This window comes from Helianthus annuus, chromosome 1, assembly GCF_002127325.2.
Source record: "Helianthus annuus cultivar XRQ/B chromosome 1, HanXRQr2.0-SUNRISE, whole genome shotgun sequence".
NCBI classification, from domain to species: domain Eukaryota; kingdom Viridiplantae; phylum Streptophyta; class Magnoliopsida; order Asterales; family Asteraceae; genus Helianthus; species Helianthus annuus.
Genome location: NC_035433.2, coordinates 81,992,918 through 82,014,166, shown reverse-complemented (window position 1 = coordinate 82,014,166; position 21,249 = coordinate 81,992,918). Strand labels below are relative to the sequence as shown.

General features: G+C 39.3%; 2 protein-coding genes across 2 annotated transcripts in view; both read right to left on the bottom strand.

Moving 5' to 3' along the window:
• Positions 1-7,970, bottom strand: part of LOC110870628 — a 66,499-nt gene extending 58,529 nt beyond the window's left edge. Inside the window, exon 1 of the mRNA XM_035980085.1 lies at positions 7,888-7,970. The gene's annotated coding sequence lies outside the window, so the exon portion shown is untranslated. The remainder of the gene's footprint in view (positions 1-7,887) is intronic.
• LOC110919790 lies at positions 3,115-8,002 on the bottom strand (the record flags this gene model as incomplete). Its single annotated transcript, XM_022164070.2, has 5 exons — positions 3,115-3,553; positions 3,719-3,840; positions 4,914-6,025; positions 6,835-7,203; positions 7,888-8,002. Coding segments are annotated over 4 exons (1,683 nt in total), but the record flags the coding sequence as incomplete, so codon positions are not given.
• Between the last annotated feature and the right edge of the window lie 13,247 nt (positions 8,003-21,249).

Sequence of the window (21,249 nt, the reverse complement as noted above, 5' to 3'; positions counted from 1 at the left end):
TAGCACGACTAGGCTTGCTCAAGCACATCCATGCTTCCTTGAGTTGTAGCTTTGTACATAGACAAAAGATGATATTTGGTCAACCTATCAGTATCGTATGTTGGTATTTTTATTAGAACATGTTAAGTTAATTTTGAGTCGGGATACAAGGGGGACATAACACTAATAACACATGTCTTCCCCCTTTTATTCCATGGCTCTGATACCATTAGTAATAGTATCTAGATAGTGACCTTTTTACCATATTAACAAATCATATAGTTTAGCTTATAAGGTAAATTAAAACCGGTCACATTTAAAAACTCCTTTGAATTTGACTGCGGGAGAAACATGGACAAGGTTCCCTTAAATCACTTAACTATTGGCTTGTAATCTTAACTTTATACCAAAATTACTTATAATATTAGGACCACTTTAAAAGAGGGTAAGAGGATGTTACTTATGTCATGATTCAATACTTGATGAGCTTATCATGATTTTTATGAACAGAATAGAATTTAAAACTATCTAACTTGAGATCACAAAGAGAGATCACTTGAGCAACGGAGAGTCTTCAATGCTTGAAGATTTTATTTATTTATTATTTTACAAGTACAGAAATAAGAAAAAGAGAGAGATGCCCAAAATTGGCGTGCCTCCCCTATTACACAAATAACCTATTTATACTAAAAGAAAAGATAATTGATAAGATGTCCGGGTACTCATTGGGCCCCATAGACAGCTATCTTCAATCATTTTTTCTTTTCTTTTGATACACATCACACATTTCTGAAAGCAAAATAAGATACTATGTTAGTGGGCATAGCCCACCATTAGCTCTTGTCTTCTGCTTTCATTATTGTTACAGTAATTATTCGATGCTATATAATGGCACCTATGACCCTAATAAGGTCTAAAATGCAGAGATTCCCTCATATAATGGAGGGACATTATATCTTATTTTTCTTTTTGTCTTCTTTCTCTTTGTCAGCCTTATTTTGAGAAGACTGTTCTTGTGGGTCTTCTTGTAATTCCCCAAACTCTTCTATCATTTTTTCCAAATATTCATTTATTTGAGTATCAAGATTCTTGTAATAGTATCGAGATGGTGACAGGGTCACCCAGCAGGTTATATTTAATCGTGTTAAATAGGTTTTGTGGTGTAACCCGTGAATTAAACTAAACATGTTTGTGTGTGTGGTTAAGGAAATGACTTGTTTTGTTAATCGTGTAATGTCTAACCCCTTTAGCAGCACACGATTACTCGATTTGGGAGTCCTATTTTTATAGTGAAACCGAAAGGAAACACTTGAAAATCACTAGGGAAAGTCTCAAAAAGAACAACCCTAAAACACTATATATATATATATATTATATTTCTTCTGCCACCTTTAACATATATTGTTTGAAAATAATGTATGGTAGTATATCCATTGGACTACCAGTAGCTAAACATTTCTCAATGTTCTTGGCGTTGGTACTTGCTTAATGAGAAAACATCTATGAATCAAGAAACAAACTTAATAACCAATACTCTTAACAAAACAAACATTCTCACAAAACCAATCTGCTCATCACACCACCACCACACCTGCAGTCAAGCTATATATATATACACTCATAAGCAACACTCACTGCCACGACCTTACTCATTCACAGTTGTTGGTATTACACCCCATTTATCAAACACCCTTGGTACTCATTCACAAAAAGCTAATCTTTAGTTGTCATCACAAATTATAAAGCCTAGATACCCTTCTTCTTCGACTGCTCAACCCTTTTTTTCTTTGGCTGCACGAGAGCCTGCCTGTACAATCTCCGTCTCTCAACTGGGCGCTTCTCTCTGCTGCTCCTCCTCCTCTCAACCTTCTCTGTTTTATCAACATTCTCTAGGTCCTGTACATTCCCCAACCCGCCTGAGACAGACCTTTCTGAAACTTAAAAACACGTCGTGTGAGATAGTTGTTGTGAGTGTCGCTCAACAAGACACCATTGGAGATTTGCTTGATGGATGAAGGTGAACTGAAGTAAAACTGAAATTTGTTTCGGATTCGATTCTAAATCCGAATTTGCAATTCAGTTCGGAAGAAAAACCGATCCGCATGTTCAAACTCCAAATTCTTTTCGAATCAAATTTCAACTTTTTCAAGTCCGGGTCAGATATAGAACAGCCCAGATCGACACAGAACATAAACATATTTTTTATCGATGCAACAAAACGGAAGTTAAACAAGTGGTGAATACACGTACAATGTTGGATGTCAACACTCTAAACATAATGCCCAACGTTGCAGGAATGTCAAATGAAGGGTTTAATCGAACTTACAATTGTAATACCACTCGTATATCGATTGTTGAATAGAGGTGAAAAGCAAGAGACTCTGCGGAGGCAAGCACGCTGCAACGGCCAGCATAATTGCTAACTAGAGTTAGATACTTGTATGGGACCATAGAGGAGTCGTTATGTCGTGGTTCAATTAGACTTCACTGTCTTAAACCTCTATTGTCATTGTTTATACATGAAACCCAAAAGTGAATATTAATATTGTTAAGCTTCACTCTACCTTGTTGAATTTCCACAACTTTCGCTCCAAGCAAACGATTCGGCTTTTTATGGGTGCGCGTGAATTCGGTTTAAACCAGGTCCAAACCTACGGGTTCAGTCGGGTCCAAAACAGATTCTATGATTATCAGTTGCAAGACGGTTTTGATTTTCAAACCGGTTTGGTTGTTGGGTTAAATGTACGAAGGTTATTTCTTGTTGCATTGCATAAAAACCGATCGAGCCAACATGCACACGTATTTTTATACAATTTACTTCAGTTAATTTAAAAACAATGTTATCACATATATTAAAGCTACTAAATTTAATCTTTTTAGGTTTGTACTTTTTATACATATCGATCTATACGCGTGTTATGCGGTGGAAATAGAAAACGAGCGGCTAGATTAACTCTTATTGTGTAGTATTATGTTATTACATACGAATCGTGACTATAATTGATTGTAAATTTTGTATGGCGTTATTATTCAATCAATCAGATATTTTGTTAAGTACCAAATATATGTGTCCTGTCACCATGATGCATGTGCCGCAACGCGCGCTGCATCATACCAGTTTATCGACATAAGGGATAACCCTAACGGATTTAACTTTACATTAGTAATTTTAATAAACTAGTATATGATAAAAAAAAAGGGTTCAATGTGCAGAACTGATTCTAAAAAGATGGGACATATGTTATCAAAGACAATTCCGTTTTTGTCTTTAAATTGTCTTTGATACATCTTTTTATATAGCAATATAAAGGCATTTTGCGAATACCAAATTTCCTTGTGTTTAAAGAAACTCAAAAGGAATCCACAGGAATTCAGTTCCATACCTAACAGATTACGGAATCCCATCAAATGCCTTATCTAATTCCGTTTCTGTCCCCTTGGCGTACATTTTGACCTCCTCACGCATAATGGATCCGTACATGGTCATAGCATCATGATGATTGCATGTTACCTATCCCATGGAAGTAGCAGCTTCACTTGACCAATTTGTAGCAAGGCTCAAGATTAACAAACCCTTAAGAATTTAAGAATCCAAAGTTAACTAACAGACAATAATTTTGTGGATTCATCATGTTATTTCTATAATGATGTAGAGGTTACAATATGTTCAGGTCTAGGGGTAAAGGCGAGCCGAGGCTCAAGCCTAAAATTGAAGCGTGTTTGAAAGAATATTATATACCTTGAATACAACAACATGATGAATCCACTATGATATTATGAAGCCGAATCTCCCCATCTATAGAAACCCCACTTCATCCAAGTGGAAAAACAATGCTTTGACAAGTGTTCTGGTAAATCAGCCTGAAAAAATACATAGTGACCAGAGAGATTAGAAAAAGTGATATTAAGAACTCTTAACTTAGATGTGGCAATTTCGACCCATTTACTTTTAAATGGGTCAATGGGTTTGTTTATTATCTCAAACGGGTCAAATAGGTTGAAACCCGACCAAACTTTATTCACACAAAGATTAGAATTATAATTCTAAAAAGGTCATTTTTGTATTCATAGCTAGTGGGTTTACCGCGCTCTGCAGCGGGGTTTGGTCCGTATCAGTTCAAAATTCGATACGTACTGGCACTTGGGATAACAACCGAAAGAGACACCCGCAATAGGATATCGACACGTGTTTTTACATCGATTGAAAACCATAAAAACAAATACTTGTGTACTCGTACCAATGTTGTTTGGCTGGTACTAGTTTGGTTTGTCATGGTAAAGTTACTATAGTACTATACCAGCACTTGCTATAGCTTACTGTACAAAAGAAAATACCATGTTCTGAACACAACTCCATTTTTAACAAACTTTATACCGTCATATCAAGAAAACCATTAAAACGAATACATTACCAATACTGATACCGATGTTGTTCAAACGATACCAGTCAGGTTTCCCACGACAAAGAAATTATATTTAATTCTTTAATTAAAGTTATAAATTGAAAACAAAATATAAGGTAATAATAATAATAAAAAAAATTATAGTAATAAAATAACAAATAGAACAAAATATAATAATGATAAGAATATATAATAAAGAAAAATTTGAAGTTAAAAATAAAATAATAAAATAGTATTAGTAAAAAAAATTACCAACAATAAAATATTGCTATATATAATAAAATAGTATTACTATGTGTACTGTTTTCCACTTGACATTTGTTATATATATATATAGTAATAGTAACCAACAAATTGGTTATTTATTAACCGTTACCCATTCCATTTCAACTCATTAAAAAATTACTTGTTTCATCCCCCCAAACCCGTTTTAACCCGTTACAAACTTACACAACCCGTCTATATACGCACTGATAATAATAATAAGAAGAAGAAGAAGCATAAATAATTATGCGAACTCAATGAACTTACACTGCTCCATGAAGTAGAATATCCATCAGTAGATAACAACCAACAACTGCCCTTAGATTGAAAATACATCCTGTTATACTCAAAATCAAAATCCACAAAATCATCATCATAGCCGTCATTGCGCGTCGTTCTCCTTCTTTTCTTTCTATGTTTCCGTTTCTTTTTTCTTCTTGAATCGGAGTCACTCTCATCTGTTAACATCTTATCATGCAACAATTCATGCTTGCCAGCATGGCGAAAACGTACTCCATTTCTGTTAAATAAAGATTCCCACTCTTCAGAAGCCCGATATCCCTCTGACATGAAGTAATGAAGAGCCCAAGACTGCAACCCGAGTAATTTTATCGAATTTACGCTTTTTTTCGTGAAGCAGCGTTTAATTAACGGAACTAAACAATTAGGGTTTTCTGGTAAAGTGCAAATCTTTTGCACGATATCCTTGATTTGAGTCTTTTCTTCCTGGTGTTCGTCTTCTTGTAAAAGCTGCACTAACTGACGCCCTCGATTTATAACCGTATTCAACAAAAGAAACTCATCGATCGAATTCGAATCTAAACCGTTGAATCTGGGAAGTATGACCTCCAGATAGTGACGGGTGTCACCGGAATCTTTAGGTTTGGTATTTGGGTCAAGAACATTTTTAAGCAAATCTAGAAAAACACACAGTTCGTTCTCGTTAAGTGCGATTAGAAGGTGTGAACATAACGATGAGAAAGATTCTTCCGTTAGAAACTCGTGAACAATTTTCCATATCTCGTCCATATCTTCTTTGTACATTAATCTCAAAAACATGTTTACGAAGAACTTCATGTCCAGAAACAAGATATCACCGTCTTTTAATGTGTCGGCAAACTCATGAGATGACCAAAATTCAGGCACGTTTTCGAGAAAATTCTCGACTGTTTGTTCGACATCAAGATCAAGAAAATAATGAGGCTTTGTGGCAACCATGGCGGGTGATTGTCCGTGTTTGCCTTTCCATTCGAGTTCGTCCCAACAAATGTCGCGATTCATAAACGCAAATTGGGATAATGCTTTAGCACCCTTTCTGTGCTCCATATCACTAGTGCCAGAAAAATTTGAGAACCAAAGCAAAATACGCCTTGTATTTCCTATATGATTAACAATGAAACTGGTGTTGGTAACCCTTATGTATCGCCAATAGAAAATATTTAATCGAATCGGAAGTAAAAGCTATAAGATTTGCATAGTCCACACACATACTTAGTAAGTTCGTAGTAAAAAAGATAACTCCTAAAGGTGTCGATTTCGACCCATTTGCTTCTGAATGGGTCGACTTGTGTTATTTTTATCTCTAATGGGTCAACTGGTTAAAATGATAATATATAGCTTAAAATAAACAGGTTAAATGAGTCCAATGTGTCTAAAGTCGTCCTAAGTGTGTTTTTCGTGTATGAAACTTCCTAAGCATCTATTCATGAAATAAATTATCACTGGAAAGTATACAAATCTTTTTATCATTTTTGACACACATTATTGAAAAATGTTACAAACTTTGTACAAAGGAGGCAAAGAGTCATGCTATTGGGGTTGATTAGTGAAAAAAGTAACACTCATATTTTCACCTGATCGAAGTAAGCAATGATAGTATTTTTATGACTAAACTAGATATAAAAAAAAAAAAAAAAAAAAAAAAAACTATGTTCAATACCAGGTAAGTATATAAAAAGGGATGATGAGATATGGTTTATTAGGTTTGTTTTCATTATTAAATTAGGTTGAACTGTTGAAGTGAGTGTCATTCAGAGAGACGTGTGGCTCGCGAAAGCAGACTAGATATTATTATTAATTATATCCTATCAAACAAGAATCAGTAAAACTACTGGTCTAGCCTGAACATCTAAAGGGGAACCAACCTTATAACAAATAGACAAAATAATGCAGAAACTAACTGACTTACCTCTGAAAAAATCCTCTAGCATGTCGCTTTTTTTGGCTAGAATAGACCCTGCTCTTTTCGGCTGTTTCTCAAAAATCATCTGCAAAATTTGAGCCGCTAGGTCTCTCTTCTGTGAGCTGGTTCTGAGTAAAGTTGAAAACAGCTCACACTTTTGCCTGCGAGATAGACAACTTATCCCTGAAACATCTTTGCAAAGCCAAAGCCGTGCCTCTGATCGACTTTGAGATGTAATCAACAAGCGGATCATTGATTCTAGGTCATTCAAAAGAGATATTCTTTGTTGGTCATCACCTCCATCCCAATCCCAGTCAGGTTCAGAAAGAAACAAATGAACCACTTTGTCACTTGTATGCCAAATTATCCTAGAAACTGATGAAAGAAACATAATCAATATAAGGTAAGATACACAGAATCTGAGAACCGTAAGACATAGTATGACCCTAATCCATTAACAACTTTATAGAAAACAAAAAAGGAATCCTTGCACAATGCAAAGTTTCTAACGAACAATGAATAAGAACTTCAACTACACGCAGTAAGGCAATAGAAAAAACGAGATCTAAATTTTATTCGAACAACTCACCGATGAGATAAAACATATGACAACCATTCTTATCACATGCTAATCATTAAACCAAGCCTTCAACTAGGTCAAGTGCTACTAACATAATATAAGATCTAAATGATTAAACACATTTATAAACCTAATTGATAGTCTATAGATACAACTAACTGACTAAGAACAGATAAATATCAAAACAGTACAGATTATTAAACATTATGTTAAAAAAACAACAAACTACAATCAGTAAATACTAAATACAACAAATAGCAGAAGGTTGTATGAACTTGAGTTACAAAATCGTTCACACAACAGTGTAGTACATTGAAATTTAGTCAATCAACTTGTTGCTCGAAGAATATTGGAACAATTAACACGCAAAATTTTACCTAATTGATGGTCTGTAGATACAATTAACAAGCATAAACACATGCAATTAACAATCACAAACACGTGAAAAGTACGTAGAGATCAGGAGAGAGATTGCATACCGGAAATCGGAGAGCGTATCGTCGCCGGAGATGATGAACGGTGAAGGTGTTTTGAGCTTTGAGCCCTAATTCCGATTTCGATTTTTGGTTTATCATGAAAGTTTAATGAAGACCTTTAAATTTTGGGTTATTGTCGGTTACTAACTTTTTATTTTATTTTAGGAATAATGGATTTTAATAATCTTAACTATTAGCATTTGGTCGGTAACGGTTTCAACTTCAAAAATAACCAGTGATAGACTCACATTTTCACATATTGTAAACAATGGACCTTTGCTAACAGAAAAGGAAAAGCGGACAAAAAGAAATCAGGTTTTGTTAGCAAAGGTATATTGGTTTACAATATGTGAAATGGTGAAACCACCGCTGGTTATTTTTAAAGTTGGTACCATTGCCAGCAAACGACTAATGATTGGGATTATTAAAATCTATTATTCTTTTATTTTGTTCCTAAACACAACAGCCTTTTTTTTATAAATGACACCCTGGAAGGGTGTCAAACTATCAACTATCAATGTACAATACAAACTATTAAGAATTTTATTGGGATCTAGTAGGTGAATCTGTTTGGTATGAAGTAATGAAATAGATGATTGAATGAAAATGGATACCATTCAATAGTCTTGTTTGGTTACCATATGATAATGGAATTAATCAATGAATGTTTTGTTTTGTTTGATAAGCATGAAAAGAAGAAAGAATAAAATCAACGTCGGTGGTCAATGGCAGTGGTGGCGACGCCGGTGGTCGATGGTGGCACCGGTGTTCTGTGGCGAAGGGTGGCGGCGGCGGTGGGTGGTGGTGGCGGCAGCGGTGGGTGGTGATGATGGTGGTCAGTGGTGGTCAGTGGTGGTGGCGATGGCCATTGGTGGCGCCAGTGTTTGGCGGATCGAACAATTTTAGGTGTTTAGGCATTTTTCCGGAAAGCTTAGGTATTATTGCAAGTGATGCCTAGGGTTTTTGTGTATATTTTATTATGATAGGCTTTCATATCATTCGTTAATCGTTTCAGGAAGTTTCTGAACTCTCTTGGCATGAATAATGTGTTCAGGTGACTAGTGTTTTTCAACATTGTTGCCAACGTATTAGGACATAGTTGTTTGTTTTCGCGACACGGCGAATTGACAATATGAATTGTAATCTTTTAACATGTTCTATCACTGCTAGATTTTGTACGACTCAATCATTCATAAATTAAGTCAGATGAACGCAATTAAATTGTATAAATAGTGATTAAGTTGTATGACATTATCATGGAATTTTGCCGGTTGTTACATAAAAGGTGTGCTTACCTTCACTCGGCTTGTTTACAAACGAGCCACTTTGAAGCATGTATCGAGTCACGAGCTTTTTGAGCAGTACTAAATTTGACTTTTGACTCATGACATGGTTAACCGGTTTGTCACAACCCAACCGATGGTGGAATCACCGGGGCGCGGCACTGAGCGAAACAAATTGTCCAGAAGTTTCCACAACAACTATTAATACAAATTCAGTTTAAAATGATACGTCCCATACCGTATCCCGAATAAATAACAAGTTATTACAGATAACATCCAAACAATTAATCCTGTTCCGACAACTCAGATTTTTATTACAGACAATTGTTTATTGTTTCTAGACCTCCCTAGCCTCGATTTCATCACCAAGCACCTAAGCATCCTAGCAACTTAAGCACCTGTCACATACGTTAAAATAAAGTCAATACATGAAATGTAAAGGTGAGCATACAAGTTTGACAATAGCATATAGAGTTCGAATAGTTTACGCATAACCAGCACGTACACAGGGGAAAACGAAGCATGTTAATTATCGACATGGTGTCACGGCCCCCGCCCCCGGTTTGACCCGGATCAGGAGCCGCGGGACAGGAAACACGCGGTAGTTAAGTTTACAGCGGAAGTCTTTAGCAGGATCGTTTTAATTATTGAAAATGCCCGAGTATTATTTATTTACATTTCGGGATAAACCCCGTAAATTTCATTATTTCATTATTTTACAAACATGTTTATTTATTATATGAGCCACTACTTCAAGCTTGATGGTGCTCCGTAGCACGTGTACTGATTTCACAGTATGTCACCTGAAACATGTTGTAAAAAGGTTTTGTCAGCGGGGAAATACTGAGTGAATCATTCAATTTTGAGAAAACGACACGTAGTTATAATTTACAGCATAAGAGCGATTACAATGGCCTTTATCTTATTTTATATCTGGTCTCGCCACCCGTGTGACGATGGTTATATCACTATTGGGTCCAGTCACCCAATTAATGACACTTTATCACTGTTAGGGCTTGTAGCCTAACCACTGTTAGGGCTTACTGCCTAACCCTGTGAGAAATTAGTAATGTGCACAATACCCCATTAACCAGCGATCAAGATAACCACGACTTAATCCCTGTAATTATAACACTTTGAAAATACTTTGAGGTATTGTAAAACAGTTTGATAAAAAGAAGAATGACTCACATTGCAGATTTTAACGGGCAAGGTATAAGCCTACTGATTAGCCTTTGATTATCCTAATTTCAACAATACGCACACAAAACAGGGTTAGTGATCAATACAGAAATTACGATAATTCCCCGAGATCAATTCTTACAATGAATGACCAAGTGCAATACTTCAACTCATTTATCATACTGACAAACGACAAAGTATTAGTACTTCAACTCGTATATCGAATCATCGACAACGACAAAGTACAATGCTTCGGCTCATTTATCGGATTACCGACAATCGATAAAGCATAGCCCAATGTGGGCAGCACTTAATCATTCTTTGAATATATTGATCTCGGACAACGAATCGTAATAGCGATTGAGTAATTACCCTGATTGCGGCAGCACTTCGTGATCATGTGTGTTTAATTGTGATGTATTAAGCTTAATTCGATGCACAGAGAGAGTTTGATTGAATCGTGAACATCTTCAGTCGACTGCCAAGGTCGGCTATTTATAGCAAAAATTTGGCCTCCCTTACGGACCGTATGACACTACCCTTACGGTCCGTAAGGTAACCTGGTCAGCTTACGGTCCGTAAGGACCAACCCTTACGGTCCGTAAAGGGTGGAACCGCCTTCCTTGTCTTGCCCCCTACGGGATTAGCCCTGATTGGTCGAGAGTTTGGTCCAATTAGGTGTTGGCACCGTTTTATTTAGATAATCGTTAGCTAGGGTTTGCCCCCTTTGAGTTTTAGGGGCCCTGATCCTGATTCCGATTGTTCCGGAAATTTCAGGGTTTATGCAGAATTACTTGGGTGTCTCAATTAGGACTTTCTTATTTACTAATTATCATCTTAATTACTGGTTTTAGTGACAGTTGTTACACATGGACCTATCGATACCAATGACTGCGGGTTGACCGTCCGAGACGGTTCGCAATACATGATTACCACCGTAATCCATGCAAGTAATTGTCCTTAACAACCCCCGTGTGAACGGGTGCTGAGTCCAAACTATAGTACTACGTCGTTAAGGCAGGTAGACAGCATTCCACGTGTAAACACAATCAACAAGCATTCATTAAGTCACGTAATACATGCATATTGGTTAGCGTTCAAATAGTTTGAGTAGTGTGATCGTTTGTGTTTTGATATAAGCAACGTATGTAACACCCAAAAGTGTTAAAAGCAAAAGGGATCGAGTATACTCACAGTGATTGATTATGGATTGAAGGGAGCGCTGAGAGTAAGGTTAGCCTGAATAAGTTCGATAGCACAATAATGAGTAACGCGAAGATGTAAACAAGTGTGAATGGATCGAATAGGCTGGTCGATCGAACGGCAGGTTCGATCGAACGGGCTGTTCGGTCGGCTGGTATATCCGTTGGACAGTCCTGTTCGATCGGCCGGAAGGCTCGATCGGCTGGCCATTCGAGTGGATTGTTCTTCCTCTGGTGTGTCTGTGTTTGAGGATTTGATCTTTTGAAGTTTTTGTTGCAGCATTTGAGAACACTGATGTGTCCTTACCTTTCAGGTCGATCGATCGAACGGTCTGTTCGATCGGCCGGCTTAACCGATCGGCTGGGAACTTTCGAAGTGATTCTCAGCAGGATGTCGCTCGATCGAACAGGCTGTTCGATCGGCTGGCACTCCCTACTACGAACGAGTGGTAAAATCGATCAAGTGTTGAAGAGTAGTAACTCATGATCCGAAGAGTAATGTTCACCAAACGTAGTTCGATTCGAACATCCCTTCCTCGATACTATGCTTCATGAAATTTGAAAGTGTGGGACCATGTGCTAGCCGATCGGCTGGCCCGGTCGATCGGCTGGTATGTCCGATCGGCTGGGCTGTTTGAACAGCCTAGCCGTTCGGCCAGCATTTCTGACCTGGTCGGCCTTTCGTCTAACACTTGGCTGTTTGATTATTTGTCATTCTTTTAAGGTAACTTGACGGCGAGTTAAACTGTAGAACGTGGGTTCTTACTTGTTGCACCGGTTCGGACAGGAATCACCCAAATCCGGCCGGTGAACTGCTCGGAACGGTAAGTTGACGTTTAACCGATTTCGGGTTAACCTTGTATATAGAATCCGAATCTTGAACCTCTTAACTGTTAGAATGATTAGTTAGCCGGTTCAAGCTCCGTTTCTACCAGTTTTAAGGTTTCGAGTGTAAAAGGTTGGAGAAAGTTGGAAATCATTCATAAAAATGTTAAGATTTGTAAGAATCTTAGTTTGTTTATGTGGAAATCGGTCAGATCTAAGCTATTCACGGTTGAATGAGACCAAAACATGATGTTCTTCAAGAACACCATGATGACATCACCCAAGAACACTTAGATCTTGGTGATTTCACGGTTAGAATCCAAGTTTTGAAAGATAGAAAGGTGTAGGATCATGCAATGATAAAAAACGTACAAGGATTAGAGCGAAAACTTACCGGGATTGAGAGAAATCTGAGAAAAGGTGAAGAAGAAGGCTGGTTCGGTCAGAGCTTTCCAAAAATAGAAAGTGTGACAATGACAGCCCTATTTATAGGCTCCAAAAGAGGAAAGTGGCAGCCGATCGGCCAGGAGCTCCGATCGAATGGGCTGCTCGATCGGCTAGGAAGATGCTAGCCGATCGGCTGGCCTATTCGATCAGGGTGTTTCCTGTTCGATCCGCGACTCACTTTTGAGTATTTCGTGACGATTTTCGATGGTTCGATTTCGATGGACGATGATATGAATACGATAGAGTTCCTAGGCAAATTACTTTCAGTCCTAACCACTATATCTAACATACAATCTTGTATAAGCCACGTTTCGATGTCGTTTTCGATTGAGTTCGATTGCTTTTCGAGTTTCGATTCGATTTTCGATTGATTCACTGGAATACCACACCAAACATATAAGTAAACATGCACAAGTAACATATAAGGCACACACACATATAACAATACCAGAATTCGAGTCTCGAGTTTGATTGATGGATCGTTTAACTTGACTATTGATTGATTAACTTTATCGCATTGTTACTTCCTACTATTCACAGTCGTAAATCGGTCGCGTTGATTAAACATTCGATTACTTCGATTCTTTCTGATTACAACACTTACTCCACAGAATACAATTAAAACATAATATAGACTATCTATAGTCAAAGAAAGTCAAAGTTGACTTGGACTTTGACTTTGACTTTGACTTTCGAAAACACGGGGTGTTACAGCCTCCCCTTGTTTAGGGAATTTCGTCCTAAAATTAGGCTCGAAGCTGCACATCACCGTGAGTCGTTTGACCAATTTGATGCTTCAGATCTATTCAAATAGCTGCGGGTACTTGGCCTTCATGTCGCTTTCGAGTTCCCAAGTGAACTCCACGCCTCGTTTGCCTTCCCATCGGACTTTCACGATCGGGATGCGAGAGCGCCTGAGTTGCTTGGTTTGGCGATCCATGATTTCGACAGGCTTTTCCACGAAGTGCAAGGTTTCGTTGACCTGAAGATCGTCGAGTGGTACGATTAGATCATGATCAGCAAGGAATTTTCGGAGGTTAGAGACGTGGAAAGTCAGGTGGACGTTACTGAGTTCCTCAGGTAGTTCGAGTCTGTAGGCAACTTTTCCGATCCTTTCCAGAATCTTAAAAGGTCCAACATATCGAGGCGCTAGTTTCCCTTTCTTGCCGAATCTGACTACACCCTTCCAAGGGGACACCTTTAGGAGTACGTAGTTGCCAACGTCAAATTCAATGGGCTTGCGTCTTCTATCGGCGTAACTTTTCTGTCTGTTCCGAGCTTTCACCAAGTTGTCTCGAATCTGGTGGATTTTGTCAGTCGTTTCTTGTAGGATCTCGGGACCGGTTAGTTGCGAGTGACCGATCTCGTGCCATACAATAGGCGATCGACATATTCTACCATACAAAGCCTCGAAAGGTGCCATTTGGATGCTGGCATGATAGCTGTTATTGTACGAGAATTCCACCAATGGCAGGTGTTTGTTCCAACTACCACCAAAATCTATGACACACGCTCGGAGCATGTCTTCAAGAGTACGAATCGTTCTTTCAGTCTGTCCGTCGGTTTGAGGATGGAATGCAGTACTCAGGTTAAGCGACGTGCCAAGGGCCGCTTGAAATGTTTCCCACAATCGCGAAGTGAACCGAGCATCACGGTCTGAAATGATGTCACAAGGCGTACCATGATTACAAATGATCTCGTCGGTGTAGATTTGGGCTAGTCGCTCCACCTTGTAGTCTTCTCGTATCGGCAAAAAGGGGGCTGATTTCGTTAGACGATCGACTATGACCCAAATACTGTCGTGACCTGATGGCGTGGGCGGGAGTTTTGTTATGAAATCCATAGCTATACTCTCCCACTTCCATATAGGTATCGGCGGTTGTTCGAGTAAGCCAGAAGGTCTTTGATGTTCAGCCTTGACTCTTGCACAAGTTAAGCAGCTTCCAACATATAGGGCGATATCTCGTTTCATGCCCGACCACCAGTACTTATAGCGTAGGTCCTGGTACATCTTGTCTGCGCCGGGATGAATAGAGTACCGGGATTTGTGGGCTTCGTTCATGATAATCTTTCGCAATTCGGTCCGCTTAGGGATCCAAATTCGGTCCAGATAATAGAATATCCCATCGGGTTTGCTTACTAACTGAGCTCCATCGTGATAGATTCTCTATTTCTTCAATGTACGCTCGTTAAAGCAAGCATGTTGAGCTTCGCGGATAAGGGTTTCGAGAGTGTGCTGGGCTCGGATGTTTCGGGTACTGAGCACGTAACTCTTTCTGCTGAGCGCGTCGGCAACCACATTCGCCTTGCCTGGGTGATAAAGAATCTCACAGTCGTAATCGTTGAGAAGTTCCACCCATCGGCGTTGACGCATATTAAGCTCTCTCTGATTAAAGATGTGTTGTAAACTCCTGTGATCAGTGTAGATTGTGCACCTAGTGCTATACAAGTAGTGTCGCCAAATCTTCAATGCAAAGACAACTGCGCCTAGCTCGAGGTCATGGGTTGTATAGTTCTTCTCGTGGATCTTGAGCTGACGAGATGCGTAGGCTATAACCTTATCTCGCTGCATGAGGACACAGCCGAGACCAAGGTTAGAAGCATCACAGTAGACAATGAAGTTGTCGCTTCCGTCGGGCAGCGTAAGAATCAGAGCGTTGCACAGCATATGCTTGAGGGTTTGAAAGGCAGTCTCTTGTGCGTTTCCCCACATAAAAGGCTTGTCCTTATGAGTAAGAGCGGTAAGTGGCACAACGATCTTGGAGAATCCTTCAATGAATCGTCGATAATAGCCCGCTAGTCCGAGAAAAGAACGAACTTCTGACGGGTTCTTAGGCGTAATCCAGCTTTTGACGGCTTCAATCTTCGCGGGATCGACATGGATACCCTGACTATTCACGATGTGACCCAGAAACTGAACCTCCTCCTACCAGAATTCGCACTTTAAGAATTTAGCGTAGAGGCGGTTCCCCTGGAGTAACTCGAGAACCAAACGTAGATGTTGCGCGTGTTCGGCCTTCGTTTTGGAATAAATCAAGACATCGTCGATGAACACGATGACGAAACATTCAAGGTAAGGCTTACACACGCGATTCATCAGATCCATAAAAACCGCGGGTGCGTTGGTTAGACCAAAGGGCATAACTACAAATTCGTAATGGCCATAACGGGTTCGAAAAGCGGTTTTTGGAATGTCTTCCTCTTGAATCCGTAGCTAATGATATCCTGAACGCAGATCGATCTTGGAGAAACATGATGCACCTTGTAACTGATCAAACAAATCGTCGATTCGGGGCAAGGGGTATCGGTTCTTGATGGTTAGCTTATTCAATTCCCGATAGTCGATGCACATCCGGAACGATCCATCCTTCTTTTTGACGAAGAGGACTGGCGCGCCCCAAGGAGAGGTGCTAGGGCGAATAAAGCCTTTTTCGAGTAATTCCTGAAGTTGATTCGAGAGTTCCCTCATCTCGGATGGTGCGAGTCGGTAAGGGGCTTTGGCAACGGGGTTAGCTCCAGGAATGAGGTTGATGCGGAAGTCGATATCACGACTTGGTGGTAGTCCGGGAAGGTCATCAGGGAACACCTGAGGAAATTCACGAACCACTGGAACGTCCTTGACTTCAACTTTCTTTTTCTTTTCCTCAGTGTTGGCCAAGAAGGCTTGGTATTCCTTGCGGAGATACTTGCTAGCTTGGACACATGACATAAGCTTGAGACCTTTCGACGCTGTTTCACCGTACACACACAATAGATCACCATTCGCGAGCGAGAATCGAATCATCTTTTCAAAGCACACAACTTCAGCATGGTTTTCGCGAAGAAAGTCCATGCCTATTATGACTGTCACGGCCCCCGACCCGGTTTGACCCGTTTCAGGAGCCGCGGGACAGAAATCCTGCGGTATTTAATTTAGGCGACAGCGGAAGTCTTTTTAAAGCAGGATCTTTTAGTATTTAAAACTGCACGTTACATAATTTAGGGATAAAACCCAGTAATTTACAATACTGTGATTTCAATGGAAATCTTTATTTTTCAAAACATGTTTATTTATTTATTTACATTGAGCCACTTTTCTAAGCTTGTAGTGCTTCATGGCACTTTTCTTTACTCACAACAGATTACCTGAAACATGTTTGAAAAAGATTTTGTCAGCGGGGAAATACTGAGTGAATCATTCTATTTACTTAAAATGATGTGTAGTTATTAATTACAACATAAGAGCGATTACAATGGTTTATATCTTTTATTTATCTGGCACTGTCACAATGGTGACAAGTCACAATGGTGACGATGGTCATACCACTATTAGATCAATGAACCTAAATAGTGATGATTATCCCTGTAGGTCAATGAACCTAACAGTGATTATCCCAAGTAGATCAATGAACCTAACTGGGAGAAAATTAGTAATGTGCACAATACCCCAACTAACCAGTAATTCAAGATATCCACGACTTAGTCCCTGTAATTATAACTTTGTGAAAATAATTTGGAGTATTGTAAAACATTTGATAAAAAGAGAATGACTCACAAACTGTAATGCCCATAAATTTAAAATCATTATTCTAGAAATAAAAAGAATAATAGTAATTATAAACCACTAGAAAACCCTAATTAAGACACCCAAGCATGTCAATCAAGCAAGTAGGTAGGCATGTCAATCAAGCAAGTAGGTAGGCATGTCAAGCAGGTAGGTAGGCATGTCAATCAAGCAAGAAGGTAGGCATGTCAATCAAGCAGGTAGGTAGGCATGTCAATCAAATAAGTAGGTAGGCATGTCAAGCAGGTAGGTAGGCATGTCAAGCAGGTAGGTAGGCATGTCAATCAAGCAAGTAGGTAGGCATGTCAAGCAGGTAGGTAGGCATGTCAAGCAGGTAGGTAGGCATGTCAATCAAGCAAGTAGGTAGGCATGTCAAGCAGGTAGGTAGGCATGTCAAGCAGGTAGGTAGGCATGTTAATCAAGCAGGTAGGTAGGCATGTCAAGCAGGTAGGTAGGCATGTCAAGCAGGCAGGTAAGCATGTCCCAAAAATTAGTATAAATAGAGGACATTGGGACTTGATCTGGGAAGTTGAAACAACGCTCATAAGTTCTGTGTACGTCAAGTTATAGTTAAATCGGTCCACAACACACACTAATTCACGAAGTGCTGCCACAATCAGGGTAATAACTCGATCGCTATTACGATTCATTTTCCGACTGATCAATATATCCAATGGATGTTTAAGTGCCGCCCACATTAGGGTTATACTTTGTCGTTCGTCGTTAATTCGATGAATGAGTTTAAGTATCGCACTTTGTCGTTCGTTGTGAGAATTTGATCTCGTGAGTTATCGTAAATGCTGTATTAAGTTACTAACCTAGTTTGTGTGCATGTTATTTAAATTAGGTTAAAAGATTAATCAGTAGTCGAAACTCTGCCCATATAAATCTAAAATATTAGCACCAGGTAGCTTCACTTTGGAGTTATTAAGGTACGGATCCTTACCCCACTCTTTATTGCTTCATATTCAAATTGTTATAAACCCACTAAATTACTATATCTTTTAAAAACTCCTCACGTCTTTGATTATCGATTCATTTGACAGTCCGTTCGACTCCTATCCTAATCATTTGATTTAGCTTTCATGTCATGCGATAGTATTATGTTGTTATACTCATTATCGCATGTTCCAATATATGTTCTGTTTTGTTATGAAAATAAGTTTTATAAGTTATGTGAATAAGACCATTTGTACTCTGATACCCTGAGTATCGCTTCTCGTGGAGTGTCCCACGAGCATGTTGTTGCGGCATCAACATCATGTGCTCCATCCGTGACGGAGAGATCAGTTCACGGCGTCTCTTAAGTACAAGTGTGGTACATAAGGCTATTAGGAGGCGTATGGATCGATCCTAGGATTTAAGTATAAGGAGGTGGATAACGGGTATGCCAATTCGCCATCTCATGTGATAATTATGCAGGAGTAGCTACCTGTGTATTGTCACGTTTTAAGTTTGCTCATGGGTACATCCGTAAGATATGATTATGAAATTATGTTCTTGCATCGTATCATTTTCGCATAAAGTTCCATCCGGATAAGATCTCATATGAAGCATTATTTGTTATTTGAGCCTAAAATTCCGTACTGAGCATTCGGCTCATTCCGTAAACTTTTTGTATATACAGGTCCAAAGGTTACTTTGGGAGGGGAAAAGAGAGAAGAATAAAGCCTAGGAATAAATCTGAAGATGTTAGTTAATTAAGACGAATTTCTCCGCTTGTATATTAACCTTAATTTTAATGGTCGTGTGGTGGTATCCTTATCAAATAAATAAATGGAATTATGACTTTTGTTTATATTACCGTTATTGTGACACGTCAGCCCTTCCGGGTTGGGGTGTTACAGCTATGGTATCAGAGCAAAGGCTCTTTCCTGTAGAAAACTTGAAGATAGTAATTAAGACCTGTGAGGAATGGGTAGATATCTATGTAGGAAATATCAGTACTAATAGTCACTCTAAGTAGTTGTAAGTCTCTATTGACTTTTCGTACGGTAAGATATTTTATTAAGATACGTTATAGAAGGACCACTAGGGCACATATATAAGGTAATTGAAAAGTATAGTCATGACCTTAGATACACATGTGTGGTTAGGAGATTCTGGTTATATAAGTTAGTAACTCTGCTATAAAAGTTTCGTTTCTGTTACTTATGCAATAGGTTATATTCTTATTTGAAAAATTTCGAGGACGAAATTTCTTTTAAGGGGGTAATAGTTGTAATGCCCATAAATTTAAAATCATTATTCTAGAAATAAAAAGAATAATAGTAATTATAAACCGCTAGAAAACCCTAATTAAGACACCCAAGCATGTCAATCAAGCAAGTAGGTAGGCATGTCAATCAAGCAAGTAGGTAGGCATGTCAAGCAGGTAGGTAGGCATGTCAATCAAGCAAGAAGGTAGGCATGTCAATCAAGCAGGTAGGTAGGCATGTCAATCAAGCAAGTAGGTAGGCATGTCAAGCAGGTAGGTAGGCATGTCAAGCAGGTAGGTAGGCATGTCAATCAAGCAAGTAGGTAGGTTTGGTGCAACTTGTTTGTCTTGAGCAGTTACAGCGTAGCTTTGAGAGGCTTTGCGCTTCTTCTTCTTGGACACCTCAGCATTTTCTTCCTTTGGTTCCACATGAGCAGTCTTGTCAGATGGTCTTAAGTCGCCCTTCCGAAACAGCTTGCGCTTCCTGATATGGGATTCAGTCAGAGTGGCAGCCAATTCAATGGCTTATCTGACAGTAGTAGGGTTGCTGCCAGTAACGATATCCTGAACTACGTCAGGAAGCCCATCAATGTATTTCTCAATCGTCTTATCCAGAGGCGTAACCATAGCAGGGCATAACAAGCTCAATTCCTCATAGCGGTCAGTATAGGCTCGATGTTCCCCACTGTCTTGCTTTAAATCATCAAATTCCCTTTCTAGAGCCCTAAGCTCATGACGAGGACAGAATTCCTTCATCATAAGAGCCCTAAGCTCGGCCCAAGTCTGTGCTAATGCAACCTCAGCACCGCGGTCTCTCATAACCCCGTTCCACCATGTAAGAGCCCTCTTCTGAAACACGCTCGAAGAAAACTCGACCTTGCGATTTTCGGGACACTGAACGTGACGGAAAGTATTCTCAATGCTCTCGAACCATTGAAGAAGCCCAGTTGCTCCCTCAGAACCACTAAACTTGAGCGGTTTAGCCGAGTTAAAAATCTTGAAATTGCATGGAGCATTGTTGTTGTTGATGGCTTGAGTTATTTGAGCATAAAGATTTGGGAAGGCAGCAGCCATTTGCTGCGCGATAATTTCCGCCAGTTCGGCATTCGCCATCTGATTGTCGCGTCGAGTAGGCATTCTAAAAGAGGAAACATGAGAGGAAACGAGTGAGAGAATTAGACGAAAAGAATGAGATGAAACAAATCCGATGAAAGCAAGGATAGTGGTCATTTGTTTGTTACTACAAAGCAACAAACGACCTCGGTGATTAGTCAAAGTAAATAGGTCAAAAATAAGGTATCGCGAAGACATGCTCGCCTATAAGTGGACACTCACCCCAAGAGTTCCCAGGTAAGAGTGACTGGTCCGATTATGTGGATTTGTACGAACACTCTAGCCTTAGACAGAAAACTCAGGGTACAGGCACCCACCCTTCCAGTTCGCATGTGTTCACATTATTTAGACCAACTTTGACGAGAGTTTTGAAAATTCAAAGGGGTTCAAAACCTTATAACAGAGGGTTCAAAACCTAGTAATCAATCATCCTAGAACAGATGATTAGTTTTCAAAGCGGTTTTGAAATTTATGTTCTTGTTGGGGTCGTCGCCTAAGGATAGGTGACAGTATTGTTTTATGACTAAACGCAAGTAAACTCGCGTTAGGGTCCTAGGAAGGTTATAGACTAGG